Consider the following 19834-nt stretch of genomic DNA (forward strand, 5'->3'; position numbering starts at 1 on the left):
CATTCCTCTTCTGTCCAGTGCATACCTCCACCTCTACAGGCTCTCCTCAACATGCACCCTAGACTTGCTACAGAGCACAATGTCATATGAGTACATCATAGTCCACAGAGACTCCTGCCTGATTTCGTCCGTCAACCTGTCAGTCACCATTGCAAACAAGAAAGGGCTCAGAGCCGATCCTTGATGTAATCCCACCTCCAACTTGAACCCATCTGTCATTCCAACCGCACACCTCACCATTGTCACACTTCCCTCATGCATATCCTGCACCATTCCTACGTACTTCTCTGCCACTCCCGACTTCTTCATACAATACCACACCTCCTCTCTCGGCACCATGTGGCTGATCAACTTTATACCTCTGTAGTCGCTCCAGCTCTGCACATCAACCTTATTCTTGAAAATTGGTACCAGTATGCTTCTTCTCCACTCTTCAGGCATCCTCTCACTTTTCAAGATTGTGTTAAACAATGTAGTTAAAAAACTCCACTGCCATCTCTCCTAAACATCTCCATGCCTCCACAGGTATGTCATCAGGACCAACTGCCTTTCCACTCTTCGTCCTCTTCTTAGCTGCCCTCACTTCCTCCTTGCTAATCCTCCACACTTCCTGATTCACTATCCCCACATCATCCAACCTTCTCTCTCTCTCATTTTCTTCATTCATCAGTCCTTCGAAGTACTCCTTCCACCTTCTCAGCACATTCTGCTCACTTTTCAGCACATTTCCATCTCTATCCTTGATCACCCTAACCTGCTGCATATCTTTCCCAGCTCGGTCCCTCTGTCTAGCCAATTGTTGCCAGTCCTTTTCTCCTTCCTTAGTGTCTAACCTCTCATGCAATTCACCATATGCCTTTTCCTTTGCCTTTGCCAACCTCTTCCTCTGTATACTTTTGCCACCAAGTCTCCTTGGCTTCCTTCCTCTGTCCAGATGATACACCAAGTACCTTCCTAGCTGTCCCCCTCACTGTTTCTGTAGTGGTTACCCAGCCATACGGCAACTCTTCACTACCATCCAGTGCCTGTCTTAACTCCTCCCTGAACGCCAGTAATCTACTTCTAAACTAATTCTAAATCTACACCCATTTATATCATTTATACGAGGTCACCGCCATCACTGTCTACAGCTACACCTCTACACCCCTTTATATCCTTTTACATGGACACCTCCATCACTGTCCTCAAACTCTACACCCCTTTATATCCTTAATCCATGGACACCTTCATCACTGTCCTCTAGATCTATACCCCTTTATGTCCTTTATACATGGACACCCCCATTACTGTCCTCCACATCTATACCACTTTATATCTTTTATACATGGACACCACAATCACTGTCCCCTACATCTACACCACTTTATATCGTCTATACTTGGATACCACCATCAATGTCCTCTAGATCTGCACCCCTTTATGTCTTTATACATTGACACCGCTATCACTGTCCTCCACATCTACACCCCTTTATAACACAGAAAGTTGAATTAGTTCATCTGGACACAATGTATAGTTAAAGAAACGTTTCATCACTCATCTTAGTGACCTCTTCAGTCTAAACTGACTGCAGGTATCACCACCCTTATAAACAACACAGTGGCATAACAACTGAAAACAATGATCAGTTTCATATGAAAATTGCTGTGACCATGTGTACTAGTCACAGAGGATTGGGGAATAGTTGTAATCACAGTAATTTAAGATGGCGACAGATGTACTCTTGTCCCCCCCCCCCCCCGGTTCAGGGATGGTCGTTCCCTCCTCACATAGATGGCCTCTTTGACTCCCTGTTCAAACCAGTGTTCCTCCCTATCAAGGATGTGCACATCCTCATTCTTGAAAGAGTGGCCACTGGCCTGTAGATGGGTGTAGATTGCTGGGTCCTGGCCTGATGTGGTAGCTCCTCTGTGTTGTGCCATCCTCTTGGCCAGCATCTGTTTGGTTTTTCCGATTCACGGCAATCCTCCTGGCACTTAACAGTGTACACTATATTTCTCTGTTTGTGCCGGAGAACCTGATCCTTGGAGTGGACAAAATCTGACACGGTGTGTTTTGGCGTTTTGAAAGTAACTGAGAAATTGTGTTTGGAAAATACGCATTTCAACTCTTCCGACACTACCACCACATACGAAATCACCACTGGTTTACACTTAGGCAGCTGTTGTTCTCCTCTCTTTGATCAGCTGGTGCACTGTTTGGTAGTTTTCCTGGCTTTGACAAATGCCCAGTTAGGATGACCACACTTAATCAGAGCCTGTTTAAGGATGAGGATGTGGACATCCTTGTTAGGGAGGAATGCTGGTTTGAACAGAGAGTCAAAGAGGCCATCTATGTGAAAAGGGAACAACCATCCCTGAACCAACAGGGGGGGGCTAAGAGTACATCCGGCGCCAATGCTGTGCAACTATTCACCTATCCTCTGTGAGTAGTACACATGGTCATTGTAACTAGCTAATGGTCACGGCAATTTGCGTATGAAACTGATCGTTGTTTTCAGATTATATGCAGGGTGCGAACTAGGGGGGAGCCAGGGGGAGCTTGGCTCCCCTTAATAAGACATGAGCTCACCTGAAAATATGATTTGTGAAGATTTGAGGGTAGTCTCTAAAATATTGACAATTGCTATGCATTCCTATTTTTCTATGTCTTTATCATCATGGATCATGCGTAAAATTAGGCTATTATTGATGCATAATTGATACATGGGTATCACTAAATATACCGGCATGCATGCAGTTCTTGTCATCACCATTGAAGTGTGGCAGCGCAATCAGAAAGAAACAAACTCTGAAAAAAACAAAAACAAACTCTCCTAGTCCTACTCAGTCTGCGTGCCGAATCGCCATTATTCATTTCTATTTTGTAGTCAGCATACAGATAGCTGTGTCAAAAAGAAAACAAGGGAGCTTAGCCGCAAATTTTTGATTTACTGAAAAAATCTATGCCAATCGAAGAGCAACCAGAGCAAGAGGCATCTTCTACAACTGACGCTGATGCTACACCTGCTGGGATTGCTCTCCGCACAAACCCGCCAACGCCTGGTGTGACAAAGCAGGACAAGCTGACAGAAGAAGCTGGAGATGGGGGTAACAGCTCGAAAGAGGAAGAGGCCGATGATGATGCTAACCCCACCTGCCCCTCTCTCCCGCCTAACTGGACCAGCCAGCAGTGGAGGAAGACTCGTAACACATGGCTATTTGTTAAGGGTGGAAGCTTGGGATGCACAGTATGCAGAGATGCAAAAACCCTTCTGCTTTCTGCAAAGGTAGTTGGCACCCACTTTTTTTTTTCATTTATTTCTAGTTTTTCCCCTTATCCCACCCTATTAACCCAATGGCATATGGCCGGAACTCTTGTCGAATAACTCCCCTGGCTCAGGTTTCCACAGGAAGGAGATAGTCGTAACACTAGCTTCCTTCAAACTTGTGTCGGCTGCTCTCACTATTTTACACGCTGAAACCTCACATGCATTGCATGACCTTCAGGCCGCGAAGGAGGCGTAGAGAGAATGCTTTCGGTTGCTTGGCTGCAGGCGCCCGGATGGGCCAGAGGGGTCGCTGGAGAATGACGAGTCCCCGAACGCTACACCGATCTACACCCACTATCCCTCGGGTAAGGGTGGCCTAATGAATGCCTTACCCCGTGGACGCTCTGGCTGTGACCGGTTACGGCGAGTCTGGGATACAAACCTCCCAGCCGCATGACGAGCAGTTTATTCTGCTCGGCCACCAGAGTGGCCCCAAAGTAATTGGCACCCACTTATTGGAAGAGTGGATTAACGGGGATGTAAGCAGTCATGCACAGAACCAGTTGCACAAAAACATCTACGAACATCGTGATAACACACAAAAGGGCCGTTAAAGTCACGGCAACCATGCAAAAGGAGATACTGCCAAACAAGGTACTCGAGGTCAATTTCACATTAATGGAAGAAACTGCAACTTCATTCAGATCCGCCTATATGGTGGCCAAGGAAAGGCTGGCTTATAAAAAAGCTCCCTCCTTTGATGAAGCTTCAGGAGCTCAATGGTGCAAAAGTAGGCACTCTACACAAGTCAGATCAGTCGTGCTGAAATTTTAGGCCATATTGCACAGCAAATGCGGAACAAGTTTGTTTCACATATTAAAGAGATAAATTCAAAAATCAGTATTACCATTGATAAAAGCACACTACAGGGATGTGCTTATCTCATTATATACGTGAGATGTGATGTGCATGGGGAAGGAGATGTAGACAATGTAATTTTAGACATTGAAAAAGTGACACAAGGCACAGTTGCAGAATCAATTTACAACAACTTGAGACAGAGCTTTCACCACATGGGATTAGATGATGAGTTTTTCGGGAAACACCTCATCAGCATCACCACAGATGGGGCTTCAGTTGGCAAAAACTGGCAAAACCACTGGAGTGATTGCAAGGCTTACGCCCAAACATTCAGTCCATACATTGCCTGATCCACCACCTTGAATTGGCAGTCCTTGACTCTCTCAAAGAGGTTGCTGGATGTAACCACTTCGAGTTTTTATCTCCAAGCTGTACTCTCAGTACCACCAGACTGCAAAGAACACGAGATTGCTCGAGGAAGCAGCTGCACATCTAAATATGCAATTATTGAGAATCGGACAGATATTCAACATCAGGTCAGTGGCGAGTAGTTTTAATACTGTAAAAGCAGTCTGGAATAACTACCCTGCTTTAGCGCGCCACTTCAAAACAACAAACGAAGATGCATCTCGCAGTGATGCTAAGAGGAAGAAATCCCTGGGGCTACACAAATACCTCACAAACTGGGTTTTTACTGGATCTGGCTTGCATGAAAGACGTACTCCTTGAGCTGCAGGGCCTCTCACTGAAACTTCAGCAAAGAGACAGATCTCTAATGGATACCAGTCACCACTTTCAGCAGACTTTTGATATACTGATAGCCATGAAAGCGAGTGGAGGTAAATGCACACTGAAGGCCAAACAGCACATGTCCCTGGGCCTGCTTAAAGATGTTGAACTCCTTGAGGGTAGGGGCAAGATTAACCGGACTCAGTTTTATCAATCTGTGATTGACAGTCTCACAAAGTGAATGCCAGAATCAGACCTTGTCCAGATGCTGAACCTCTGGCTAAGCTCTTTTGGCCGAAGGAACGCAAATGCATTGATCCTGTATGGAGAAAACGAGGTATGAGCACTTGCTAAAACACTTGGCGAACCAGCCAGAGAGGCAGTTGAGGAGTTCTGCGACTGGAAGTTGCAAGATAAAGCACCACGCAAAACCCTGGAAAAGCTTTGTACCGCAAGCAGGACATACCTTCCCACCTCATCTGAGTGTGAGAGGAGGTTTTCTGCAGTTAATAATACTGATAGCAAGTCCTGCAGTAGGTTGCATGTAATCAGCCTCTCATCGCTCCTTTTTGTGGATCTTAATGGACCCCCTTCGGAGAGATTCGACCCTACGCCCGCTATCACATTTTGGATTAAATCAGGTCATTGCCAGTCCACATCATGGGCTTCTTGGTGAACAGTAAAGGTAGCTGATCCCAGGCCTCTGTAGTTGCTTTTGTTTTAAGGTAAGGGCTATTTCCAATTAACTGTATTATTCACCGTTAGCACTTTAGTGATGGCTGTTGATGAGAACTGGATCCCTTGTACACAGCCTGGCCTATTTCTGTTGGTATTTACAATGCACATCAATGTGTGTGTGTTGTTATAGGCTGGTTTGTTGATATGTGACCCTCGCATTTGATGTCTTAATTGTACTTAGAAATGATTGTGCTCATCTGTATGTGATGGTTATCTTTAACTGTTGTTGATGAGGACTCAATCCCTTTTACGCAGGCTGGCATGCTCTGGTTTTGATTTAATGCTCATACATTTGTGTGTTTATAGGCTGTTTTGTAATTTGACCTATCCGTGTCTTATTTGTGCCAAGAAACTATGCAGAGTATACTGTGCCCTGCTTTAGTTGGCCGTATTGTAGCATACTGTGATGTTTGGTTTTGATACCCGTGTGGAGGTTTGATGTCGCCATGAACTGATTATTTTATATTATAGTGCTGTTGTTGAATTCATGGTTTACCTTATCCAGACGATATGGAACTACAAGATAATAAAGCCAGGCTACATTACATGAGTCAAAATACATTTGAGTGTTTTCAATGATCAGATCGCTCATAGATTGCTTTGTTAAGGCTCTTGTTTACAATTTTTACATGCCTAACAGAGAGCATTCCTAACAAGATGGTGCCCCTGTGGCAACATACAACGAGGGTGATGTACCTTTACATTCCCCAGATGTGCTGACATAAAGCAAGTAGGCCTACATGCTTGCAGCTATAAATGTTTCTTTGCAACAAGAGTCACAGTCAGCCCTTCCTTTGAGGCAGGCGCCCCCCCGTAGAAAACATGAGCTCTCCCGAAAACCATGGTATAGTTTGCACACTGATTATATGCCACTGTATTGTTCATAAAGGTTTGAATACCTGCGGTCAGTTGAGACTGAAGAGGTCACTTAGATGAGTGATGAAACGTTTCTCTCGATATATGTTGTGTCCAGATGAACGGATTCAACTTTTGGTTACCTGGATTACTGAGCATGCATCAAGACCCCTTTATATCATTTATATATGGACACTTCTATCACTATCCTCTACATCTACACTCCATTATGTCCTTTAGACATGGACACCCCCATCACTGTCCTCTACTTCTACACCCCTTTAAATCCTTTATACATGGACACCACCATCACTGGCACAGCGTGTTTTGGGGTGTGAAAGCAACTGAGATGCGGTGTTTGGAAAATACGCATCTCAACTGTTTGGACACCCCCACCACATACAGGGTCACCACTGGTTTACGCTTAGGCAGCTGTTGTCCTCCTCCTCTCTTCGATGGGCTCCTTTATACATGGACACCATCATCGCTATCCTGTACATCTACACCCCTTTATACATGGACACTGTCATCACTGTCCTCTACAGCTACACCACTTTATATATGTCTATGCATGCTCAATACCTTGTTTGACCCCTTTATATCCCTTATACATGTCAGGACGCATAGACAGTCTAAATCCAGAGTGATTACTTACTCTTTAATCCCCTGAGCCCCAAAAATCACCATTGGGTTAAAGAGGAAAACATTGCCAGAATTGCACCATTTATCGTAGCCAAAAACTCCTCCTCCTCCTCCTCCTCCTTCTACTACTACTACTTTCGGCTGCTCTCTTTAGGGGTCACCACAGCGGATCATCCATTTCTTTCTCTTCCTTTCCTCTGCAACTTCCTGTCACCCCAGCCACCTGCATGTCCTCCCTCACCACATCCACAAACCTCCTCATTGGCCTTTCTCTTTTCCTCTTGCCTGGCAGCTCCATATTCAGCATCCTTGTCCCCATGTATGCAGCATCTCTACTCCGCACATGTCCAAACCATCTCAGTCTTTCCTCTCTTGCTTTGTCTCCAAACCGTCCAACCTGAGCTGTCCCTCTAATATACTTGTTCCTAATCCTGTCCCTCTTAATCACTCCCAATGAAAATCTTACCATCTTTAACTTTGCCCTCCATCTCCACCTCCTGTCTTTTCATTAGTGCCACTGTCTCCAAACCATATAACATAGCTGGTCTCACTACCATCTTGTAAACCTTCTCTTTCTCACTTGCTGGTACCCTTCTGTCGCAAATAACTCCTGACCTGACACTCTTCTCCACCCACTCCACCCTGCCTGCGCTCTCTTCTTCACCTCTATTCCACACTCCCCGTTACTTTGAATAGTGGACTCAAAGTATTTAAACTCATACGCCTTCGTCACCTCTACTCCTTGCATCCTCACCATTACGCTGTCCTCCCTCTCGTTTATGCTCTGTCTTGTATTCCGTTTTATATTCCATCTTGCTCCTACTGCCTTTCATTCCTCTTCTCTCCAGTGCATACCTCCACCTCTCCAGGATCTCCGCAACTTCCACCCTACTCTCGCTACAGATCACAATGTCATCCACAAACATCATGTTCCACGTAGACTCCTGCCTGATCTTGTCGGTCAACCTGTCACTACTGTAAACAAGAAAGGTCTCAGAGCCGATCCTTGATATAATCCCAGCTCCACCTTGAACCAATATGTCATTCCAGCCTTACCACTGTCACACTGGCTTCATACATATCCTGCACCACTCCTACATACTTCTCTGCAACTCCTGACTTCCTCATACAATACCACACCTCCTCTCTCGGCACCCTGTCTTATGCTTTCTCTAAATCCACAAAGACACAATGCAACTCCTTCTGACCTTCTCTATACTTCTCCATCAACATTCTCAAAGCAAACATCGCATCTGTGGTGCTCTTTCATGGCATGAAACCATACTGCTGCTTGCTAATCATCACCCCTTCTCTTAACCTAGCTTCTATTACTCTTTCCCATATGTTCATGCTGTGGCTGATCAACTTTATACCTCTGTAGTTGCTCCAGCTCTTGCACATCACCCTTATTCTTGAAAATCGTTAGCAGTACGACTCTTCTTCACTCTTCAGGCATCCTCTCACTTTCCAAGATTGTGTTAAACAATCTAGTTAAAAACTCCACTGCCATCTCTCCTAAACACCTCCATGCCTCCACAGGTATGTCATCAGGACCAACTGCCTTTCCACTCTTCATCCTCTTCATAGCTGCCCTCACTTCCTCCTTACTAATCCACCGCACTTCCTGATTCACTATCCACACATTATCTAACCTCGTCTCGCTCTCATTTTTTTTCATTCATCAGCCCCTCAAAATACTCCTTCCACCTTCTCAACACACTCTCCTCGCTTTTCAGCACATTTCCATCTCTATCCTTGATCACCCTTACCTGTTGCACATCCTTCCCAGCTCAGTCCCTCTGTCTAGCCAATCGGTACAAGTCCTTTTCTCCTTTCTTAGTGTCTCAACTTCGCATACAACTCACCATACACCTTTTCCTTTGCCTTCACCACCTCTCTACTCTAAGCCACATATCCTTGTACTCCTGTCTACTTTCTTCTGATACTATCTTACTTCTTCCTTGCCAACCTCTTTCTCTGTATACTTTGCTGTACTTCCTCATTCCCCACCAAGTCTTCCTTCCTCTGACCAGATGACACGCCAAGTACCTTCCTAGCTGTCCCCCTCACTATTTCTACAGTGCTTGCCCAGCCATCTGGTAACTCTTCACTACCACCTAGTGCCTTTCTTAACTCCTCCCTGAATTCCACCCAACAGTCTTCCTTCAACTTCCACCATTTGTTCCTTGGCTCTGCCTTCACTCTCTTCCTCTTTTTGGTCTCCAAAGTCATCCTACAGACCACCATCCGATGCTGTCTAGCTACATTCTCCCCTGTCACCGCCTTGCAGTCTCCAATCCCTTTCAGATTGTGCCTCCTACCTAAGATATAGTCCACCTGTGTGCACTTTCCTCCACTCTTCTACATCACCGTGTGTTCTCTTCTTGAACTATGTTTTCACTGTAGCCGTTTCCATCCTTTTGATAAAATCTACCACCATCAGTCCTTCCACCTCCCTATCCTTGACACCATACCTGCCCTTGACCTCCTCATTACCTCTGTTCCCTTCACCAACATGCCCATTGAAGTCTGCTCCAATCACCAGTCTCTCCTCCTTTGGTACACTCTGCACAACTTCATCCAACTCACTCCAGAATTCTTCTTTCTCTTCCATCTCACACTGAACTTGTGGGGCATATGCACTGATAACATTTATCAACTCACCTTCGATTTCATACTCATCAGTCTGTCTGACACTCTCTTCACCTCCAACACACACTCTTGACAAACTGTTCCTTCAGAATTACCCCTACCCCAATTCTCCTCCCATTCGCACTATGATAGAAGAGTTTGAACCCATCTCTGATGCTCCTGACCTTACTCCCCTTCTACCTGGTCTCTTGCACACACAGTATATCTACTATATTCCTTCTCTCCAGCAGATCAGTCAGCTCTCTCCCTTTAGGAATTAGGAATCAGGAACACTTTATTTAACGAAATATCGTTTTCCCCAGCCCATGGCAGTGCAACACAAAGACAAAAATACAAATCCAAAAACTACAAGAACACACATATCCAAGCTAACACATATATCCAAACTAAACAAAAAAAAATCACTGTCCAAGGGAACGAATGCCAGGCATGATGACTGTCAGAACTGCTGGTCTGCATGGGCTAGCATTTAGCTTAGCCTGCCCTGCTTCCGCATCCTGTCAGACCGCCCTCGGTGTTTCCTCTTCGGGCACAGCTCTGGTCAGGGGTTGTGGTCCTTGGGCCTACTGACGCATCAGACCAGGCTCCCTCAGTCGATCCAACGCCAGGTCTCCCAGCCAGACAGCCTCAAAACACCTCCCCGCACTCCACACAACGACATCAAAAACACCACGGACAATGCCAGGCGAGGCCGCTGCCAGACCGCCCTCGGTATTATCAGAACTGCTGGTCTGCATGGGATAGCAGTTAGTTTAGCCTGCCACTCTTCTACATCCTGTCAGACCGCCTCGGTTTTGCCTCCTCGAGCACAGCTCCAGGCAGGGCCATGGTCCCTGTGCCCACCAGATGCAGCAGACCAAACTCTCCCAGCCATCAAACAAAGACAAAATTTAGATGCAGACATGGACAGAGACACTGCATGGACGGTACTGGGTGAGGCCGCCGCAAACGTGAATTCACACCGCCATCTACCCACACCGGTACTGGGTGAGGCCACTGCAAGCATGAATTCACACCGCCATCTTCCTCCACCAGAAGCATAAGAGCCAGTCATAGTGCCAACATTCAAAGTTCTGACTCTCGACTCCACACTCTTACCCTTCTTCCTCTCCCGCTGCCTCTGGACATGCCTTCTCCCTCTCCTTCTCCTTCACCCAGTAGTAGCATAGTTTCCACCGGCACCCTGCTGGACAACAGTACCAGTGGTGGTTGTTGGTACCCCGTGCCTCGACCGATCCGGTATGGAAATCTGAGCTATGATCTGCATATTTGTTTTGGCAAAGATTTTAAGCTGGCTGCCCTCCCTGATCCAACCCTCTCCATTTATCCAGGCTTGGGACCGGCACTAAGAATGCACTGGCTTGTGCATCCTCAGTGGCTGGGTTGAGCTTAAAATAGTGATATTTCACCAAAATCACTTGATTCTACATGTCTCATTTAAAATTTCGCTAAAACTAAACCGTTTTCACTAACCAGATTCTGTAAAAAACAAAAACAAAAAAACCCCAGTAAATTCTGTGCTCTTTAGCACAGCTGGGAAGCTTTGAATGACTTGTCTGAGACAAACAGTCCCATGACAAAAATTCAGTGAATCAGCATCTGAACTGCAGGCTGTGTAGTTGTAAATAGTTGAAAACTCCTAGTTTGTCACGGTTGTATAATGTAAATTGTTCAATATGTATAGCATCTGGAGCCCCCCCTTTTTCCAATGTTGGTAACAATTGTAGGCACTTCGAAAAATGTGTGTTTGTGTGTGGTACCCCGGGGCACTCTGTGGGGGCTACCCCGGGGCAATATGTGGAGGGTACTGTGGGAGTATGGGGTACCAGGGCAGTTGCTACAAGCCATCAGGTCCTTCTATAACCAAAGTGAGAGCTGTGTCCGCATACTTGGCACAAAGTCAAACGTGTTTTCGGTGGGTGTCGGACTCCGCCAAGGTTGTCCCTTGTCTCCGATTCTGTTTGTGATATTCATGGACAGGATCTCAGGGTGCAGCCAAGGTGAGGAGTGTGTCCTTTTTGGGAACCTCAGAATTGCATCTCTGCTCTTCACAGATGATGTGGTTTTGTTGGCTTCATCAGAACGCGTCCTCCGGTGCGCACTGGGGCGGTTTGCAGCTGAGTGTGAAATGGCCGGGATGAGAGTCAACACATCCAAGTCTGAGGCCATGGTTCTCTACCGAAAAATGGTGGATTGCTCCCCCCGGGTTGGGGATGAGTTGTTGCCTCAAGTGAAGGAGTTCAAGTACCTTGGGTTCTTGTTTACGAGTGAGGGTAGGATGGAGCGGGAGATTGACAGGCGGATTGGTGTAGCATCAGCAGTAGTGCAGACATTGTACCGGACCGTTGTGGCGAAGAAGGAGCTGAGCCGGAAGACAAAGCTCTCAATTTACCAGTCAATCTTCGTTCCAATCCTCACGTATGGTCATAAGCGTTGGGTAGTGACTGAAAGGGTGAGATCGCGGATACAAGCGGCTGAAATGAGTTTCCTCCGTAGGGTGTCTGGGCTCAGCCTTAGAGATAGGGTGAGGAGCTCGGACATCCGGAGGGAGCTTGGAGTAGAGCCGCTGCTCCTAGCATCGAAAGGAGCCAGTTGAGGTGGTTTGGGCTTCGGATTAGGATGCCTCCTGGGCGCCTTCCTTTGGAGGTTTATCGGGCACGGTTAACTGGGAGGAGACCCCAAGGTAGACCCAGAACTCGCTGGAGGGACTACATGTCCTGTCTGGCCTGGGAACGCCTTGGAATCCCCCAGGAGGAGCTGGAGGGCGTTGCTGGGGAGAGGGACGTCTGGAGTGCCCTACTTGGCTTGCTGCCACCACGACCCGACCCTTGAAAAGCGGCTGAAGATGAGATTTTTATATATATATGTATTCTTTTTTTCCATGTTTTGTAAAAAAAAATATCAAAGAAATTCAAATTGCATTTTTTTCCTTTTTTATGATTTATGGCATTTTAACTGTGTTATGCTGCAGAAAATACATTTTGAGGGTCTCCCTACTTATAGCCATGATTTTAATGTTTCCAAAGAGGTGCAGGACTTTGCAGTGAAAAAGGAGCCCACAGTGAGTAAAACTGTGACAGTAACAAAAAATGCCCAGAAACAGATTGGGTCTCAGAGGGTTAAAGAAGTCCAGGGGTTGTACTCTGTTTTCACAGTGTCTTTAAAACCCAAGGTAGGAGACCAACCATTTCATCTGGTAAATTCACTTAGTCACTAGCAAATAAATGTTATTTTATCATGCACGATAGACTGAGGCCTCAAACTGTTGGGTAGTTATTTATCAAAGCCGCTGGTAGAAGCAAAATGTGCAAAACCAATAATAAAAGCAAAACCCTCAACTTTGGATGCAACCTCAAGTGTTTTTACAAAAGCAAAGTTTATCAGGTAGTTTTTTCATAATAATAATAATAATAACAATAATAAAATTAAACTTATATAGCGCTTTTCTAATACTCAAAGTCGCTTTACAATAAATGGGGTGAAACAAGACAACAGATAAACATAACAGACATACAGGGGTGGATGGGAAGGGGGGCTACGAGAGGGAGAGGCGGCAGCCACACATGACGCCAGCAGTATTCTCCGACTTGGACAGATACAAAGGGAAAGAAAAACAAACATCATAAATCACATAAATCACAGATGAAGTCTGAGGAGGTGAGTCCCGACCAATGACCTGAATGTGGGCAGCCCGCAACAGTGTCCGATGCACTTGGGGAGGGAGGGGGCAGGTCGAGCGCTCAATCCCCAGCCTTCCCCAGACCAGGGGTGGACGAGAGGAGGGGGGGGGGCATGAGAAGGCAATGGAGAAAAGGTGTGTCTTGAGATGGGATGGGAAGAGTGGGAGGGATTCTGAGTCTCTAATGATTTGGGGGAGTGAGTTCCAGAGCCTGGGAGCTGCCCTGGAGAAGGCTCAGTCACCAAAGCCATGGCCGTTGTACCTGGGGGTAGAGGGAAGGGAGGCTGAGGTGGATCTGAGGGACCGAGAGGGTTGGTAGGGGGAGAGGAGGTCGGTGAGGTATGGGAGAGCCAGTTTGTGAATGGGCTTTTTAAGTAAGAAATATATTATGGGGCAACTAAAGAAACAAAATGTGAAAACATTTCTAAATTACAATAAAGGACAATGAATATAAGTCAGTGTGTTTATTTGTGCATGTGTATGTGTGTGTTTTACATGTTTTACTTCCCTACATAAAGTGAGTTTTATTTTAGAGTATGAGTATTTATTGCTTTAATTGAAGGAGAGGACCACTCAATTCACCAGCAGTGGCTCCTGAGTGTAACTGAGGGGGGGCTGGTGGCAGATATAGCCTCAAAGTATCCTGGCCTTAACATTTGAAATGTAAACACACTGAAAAAAATCGAGTTGTGCAAATAAATGAGTCTGTAACACTGGAACCTAGGTTATGCAACTGCCAAACTTCTCATCACCTGCATATAAGTGGGGGGAAAAATAACTCTCTTGTACTTATATAATGAGACACAACAAATAAAGGATCTTGAATCTTGAAAAAAAATCTTCTTATCAATGGAAACTATAATGGAGACACAACTGTGAGGAACCTAAAACTAAACCTTGGGGAACACCAGAATGAATGACTACAATCCAGAATGAAACCCTCTTCATCCATCCATCCAGCTCTTCTAGTTTAAGATTAGTGAGCACCCCCAACTGTTTGTATCTTTCAGTTCAAGGTGTCAAGTTGGAAATTTGAATGCCTTTGCCTTAAAATGTTCTACATGAATTTAAATGTCATCTCAAGTCTTCACTCTAACCTCTCTTTTTCTTAGACAGACAGTTGCTCATGGCAGCTGTAGTGTAGTCCTGTCCTAAAATCATCTGATATAGAAAAAATGCCATGTTGACCTTGTCAAATTATTAGCCTTGATATAGTGTCAGCATGACAATATGAACGTTTTGTTTACACCTAATAGTTCTATTTTATTTGCGTAATATTTTCAAGAAACTAAATCTCTTCTAATGTTGCTTAGCTTGAAAATGTTCCATGAAGTAAAAACAAATTACTGATGCCCATGAAAGTTTCAAAACTTCTAAAACAACAACACATTGCGGTATTTATGATTTATTTATAAATACTCTTGTGCATTATATGAGTGTATTTTAGGCTCCACATTCATTTATACAGACAGTCGTAACACATTCTAATGGTTCCTCACAGATGATGTTGTTGGATGTAGCATCGTGTTGATTGTGATTCAGCTACCTCTTCTTGCGTTAAAGATGGTTGTATGTGGTTGCCATGTAGACCCCAAACCAGCACTCCTCTCACCAGTCATGCTTGTTGTTTTCCAGACCTGAACTACTGCACCAACCATAAGCCGTGCCAGAACGACGCCACCTGTACCAACACGGGCCAGGGCAGCTACACCTGTACCTGCCGCCCCGGATACAGCGGCAACAACTGTGAGATCGAGACCAACGAGTGTGATAGCAACCCCTGCAAAAATGGTGGCAGCTGCAATGTAAGTTGTTATGACAACACAGGACCTGCTGAACCCTCTGACAAGTAGAGACAAAAGACAGGACAAACATGGCTGGGTTGTTAGAGAAGGTCAGGGAGCGATGAGTTATCAGCGTTAACAAGTAGAAATCTTCCATTTCAGACACGCAACACCTCCAAGGGTCTTCTCACATCCATGGGTATCAAACACTGTCAGCACTCTTGATGTGAAGACACAGATTCACAAATATACGTTGTGGTTTGCAAATGCACAGCAGGATCTGCAAATATGTGTCGCAATCTCTAAATAAATGTATTTCTAGAACTTTGGACATTGTGTAAAAATTAAGTTAATTTACCATAGCTCTTTTGTCAGGGTCCTTTTACAGGTTTTACTGCTTAAACAGTTGAAACTGCAGACTTGGCTTGGCAGGGAAGGCTCTCTCACACCAAACAGTTTGCAAATATATGTGGAGCTCTAGATTTGTAAATGGACGTGGTGTGGGAGGGAAGCTTTTACTCTACTCACATTTTGACTATCCAAATAAAACAGTACAGATGAAACAAAAGAGCACATTTAAGGAGTTTCTTATTAGCCTTGCACTAGCCTCGGGCGATACCAAAAATATTATTTTCATCATAATCATGGGGAATTTTACCCAATAGATGTATATTACGATATCTGCTTATGCAAAAATACAATATTCAATAATCCAACAGAGGTTCATCATATTGAACTGTTTGTCAATATAAAGTATAATCCATCCATTCCTTCCATTATCCAAGTCGCTTATCCGAATTCGGGTCACTGGATGCTGGAGCCTATCCCAGCAGTCACTGGGCGGCAGGCCGAGAGACACCCTGGACAGGCCACCAGGCCATCACAGGACTGACACATTCACACCTAGGGACAATTTTAGTATGGCTGATTCACCTGACCTACATGTCTTTTTACATGTCAGGTATAATATTAAAAAAAAACTAGTTTTCAGATAATGTTCCCTTAAATATTTCACACCTCATTTTGGGAGAAATTTTAGGTCATGGATTCTCATTAATTATTAATTTATACTACAAAATTATGTATCACAAGGTGGCAATATCCAAATTTCATCTTGTTACAGTACCATGCTAACAGATGATGAACGTTAATATTGAATTATGGCCCAGCCCACGTTTGTGTCCTTATGCTGGAGCAATTTCATTTTCATTTACGTCCCCCAGTTGAAACTCCTCACTGTCAGGTGAAAAGAAGCAGCTGGTGACTCCACATGTATTGGAGGAGGCATGTGGTAGTCTGCAGCCCTCCCCGGATCAGTAGAGGGGGTGGAGCAGTGACTGGGACGGCTCGGAAGAGTGGGGTAATTGGCCATGTACAATTGGGGAGAAAAAGGGGGAAAATCCAAAAAAAATAAAATGAAATAAAATAGAAATATAAAACAATACAGGCAGACGATAAACGTTAACAAGTTATGCAAAGAATATCCTTCATATATGTGGGCTGAAACATACCTATTATAAAAGTGGGTTGTCAATAAAAGAATACAACATTCAGCAAAAAATTACAAGAGTAAACAAATTATACATGTATACAAACAAGTTACACAGACCTCAGAGGGAACAATAAGGTTGATTAATGAGACATTAGTGGTTACGGTTGTGATTCAGAAGGATAAAATATTTGTGTAAATGTTTAAATTGTAAAAATTAGGGAGCATTTCCGATATGATGTGGGATTTTGTTCCAAATTTTAGCTCATGCACAGAAAAATGATCCTAAACATGATTGTAATTAAAAGTGGGTATGGGGTTCAATTCATTTGTGATAGCTCTGGTTATTCTTCCAAGTCTTATGGAGTTATGTCTTGGCAAAATAGTCAAGTCAATTTTATACAAATTGCCTACAAATTTGCCTCAAGGGGCTTTACAGCAACACAACATCCTGTCCTTAGACCCTCGCATCAGATAAGTAACAACTCCCTAAAAAAAAACTAAAAAAAAAAAAAAACTAAACTAAAAAAGTTAGAACAATGTGGAGAAGGTGATAATATAGTTGATTTTACAAATTAATACCACTAAGTACTTTATAATTGTGAAAATTTAATGATTTAGAATATACCTCAAGTCCGGTCACAACGGCAGAATGTGTTGCAATTGTTTTGTATCAGTACAATTAAATCAAGTCAATGTTAGTTGTATAGTCCCAGATCACAATTTTGTCCCAGAGGGCTTTACTGTCACTGATACACTAAGTACATATACTATACCCCCTGTCCTTATACCCTCGATTTGGATGAGAGAAAAACTCCATGGAAAAATCCTTGTCTGGAAAAACCTCAGGAGGAAAAACAGAGATGGGATTCCTCCTCCAGTATGGACAGACATGCAATAGGTGTTGAATGGGCAGAAAAGACAAACGGTAACAAATTAACAATAGCCACTAAAAAGACAAAAAAAAAAAAAAATGACAACACAAATGAAATCATAAAAAAATATAATTAATGCATAGCCGCAAAACGAGTGAAAACCTGACAAATATATAAGTCATAGGGAAACAATGCAAAGTATATAAAGTGAAGTATTGAATCAGTTATTTTTAGCGGCTAATCCACATTTCGACACTAATAGGTTTTCTAAGTAGCTTGGATCTGTGCTAGCTTACGTTTGCTACCTTGTGTTTGCACTATGGGCCGCGGTCAAATGTTACTGGAGAGATAGCTGGCAGCTGACTATCAATCTAAGGAAGGCAGCAGGCGTGCAAATTACCCCCTCCCGACTTGGGGGGGGGGTAGTGATGAAAAATAACAATACAGGACTCTTTCGAGGCCCTGTAATTGGAACGAGTACATTTTGAATTCTGCACTGTGATGGCCTGGTGGCCTGTCCAGGGTGTCTCCCCACCTGCTGCCCAGTGACTGCTGGGATACTGGACTCCAGCATCCCTGCGACCTTCGGAGTAAGACAAGCGATTTGGGTAATGGATGGAATGGATGACTATGACTATCAATCAGAGACGATAGTTAGCTAGTTCCTACGTTACCTGTCTGCTCTGAGACATTACTCATGAATGTCCTAGCGATAACACTTAATAGATGAGGGGATTTGTCAAGTCAAAATTTATTATAGCACAATATCACAAGTATGTCTCAAAGGGCTATACATATAATGATACAATGATGAACAAAATTGATAGAATATATAAAAAATAAATAAAAGTGGGATGAAGTACATTTAAAACATTATAAAAAATGCAATACAAAAATATCCATCCATCCATTATCTGAACCGCTTATCCTGGTCTCAGGTTCGCGGGGATGCTGGAGCCTATCCCAGCAGTCATTGGGTGGCAGGCGGGGAGACACCCTGGACAGGCCGCCAGGCCATCACAGGGCCAATACAAAAACATAAAAGGTTACACTGTGGGAATGCAGGAATGAGGAGACGGATATATTGAGTCCAGTCAATTCCGTTTACTCGCCACACAAAACAACACCGATACAGCACAATCTCTGGTGGCCACCTGCTAACCGCTAGGCTGCTGCAAACCTGGCTCCACCCCGGAAACCCTCTGCAGTGCCTACGTCAGCACTCTGAATGTCCGCCTTAAAGGAGCAGCAGCCCCTGGTGAATCTACCCTCGTTTGTGTATCACCACAACACTTTATTTTAGGGGGTCGGAAATCACCTAGTAATTTCCTAGCAATAAGGTGGTAATTATCAGGTAGTTTCTTAGAAATAAGATTGAAATTACCTTGTAATGTGGGTTAGGGCTAGCTGTAAAATTACCTGTAAAAACTATCACCTTATTACTATCACCTTATCCGACCCCCTAAAATAAAGTGTTACCAAAAAAAAACAAAAAAAAACAATACAAAAATGTGTAACATACAGTACATATACATAACAATGTGCACATAAAATTGAATATACACTGGATAACCCTAGTTTAGTACTTGGGGCAGACTAAGTGAGGATGAAGGCTGATGCAAATAGAAGTGTGAGTTTACTTTTGAATGAGTCAACTGAACTAGCCTCTCAAATTTGTATAGGAAGACGATTCCAAAGAACGGGCTTGTTGAGAGAAAGCCCTGCCACGTACTGAAGTTTTGTTTATTTCTGGAATAGTCAGGAGACCGGCATTTTGTGATCTAAGAGCCCTGGCAGGTATATGAGGAGTGACTCGATGTGATAAGTAGGGCGGTGCAAGTCCATGTAATAAGTTAAAAGTAGAATCTTGAAGTCAGATCTAGCATGTACAAGGAGCCAATGTAATGAGATAAGAACAGGGGTAATGTGATAAAATTTTCTAGTTTGTACAAGTTGTAATTTACTAAGAGTTGATTTAGGTAAACCAGAGTAAAGGGTGTTACAGTAGTCAAACCTAGATAAGACAAATGCATTAACAAGTGTTTCAGCATCAGCCATGGAAAGAATGGGACGAATCTTATCTTGGCATATTTCATAAATGGAAATAGCAGTCTCTGTAATATCGTTGATATGTTTCAAAAGAGAGATTAGGATCAAATAGGACACCGATATTTCTAATGCAAGAACCTTGTGAAATTGCAGAACCAGCTAAGTTCAGAGTGAGATCGCTGAATTTGTTTCTAATATGCTTTGGACCAAGAACTAATATTTCAAATCTTT

The 19834-nt window shown here is 43.9% G+C and overlaps 1 protein-coding gene across 2 annotated transcripts in view; it reads left to right on the forward strand.

Annotated features, from left to right (window-relative positions):
• dlc (deltaC) overlaps positions 1 to 19834 on the forward strand; it is a 153721-nt gene that overhangs the window by 38244 nt on the left and 95643 nt on the right. For both annotated transcript variants that reach the window (XM_056283155.1, XM_056283156.1), the window contains exon 6: positions 15042 to 15211. In XM_056283155.1, the coding sequence (XP_056139130.1) occupies positions 15042 to 15211 (170 nt within the window). The remainder of the gene's footprint in view (positions 1 to 15041; positions 15212 to 19834) is intronic.

This window comes from Lampris incognitus, chromosome 7 (genome assembly GCF_029633865.1).
Source record: "Lampris incognitus isolate fLamInc1 chromosome 7, fLamInc1.hap2, whole genome shotgun sequence".
NCBI classification, from domain to species: domain Eukaryota; kingdom Metazoa; phylum Chordata; class Actinopteri; order Lampriformes; family Lampridae; genus Lampris; species Lampris incognitus.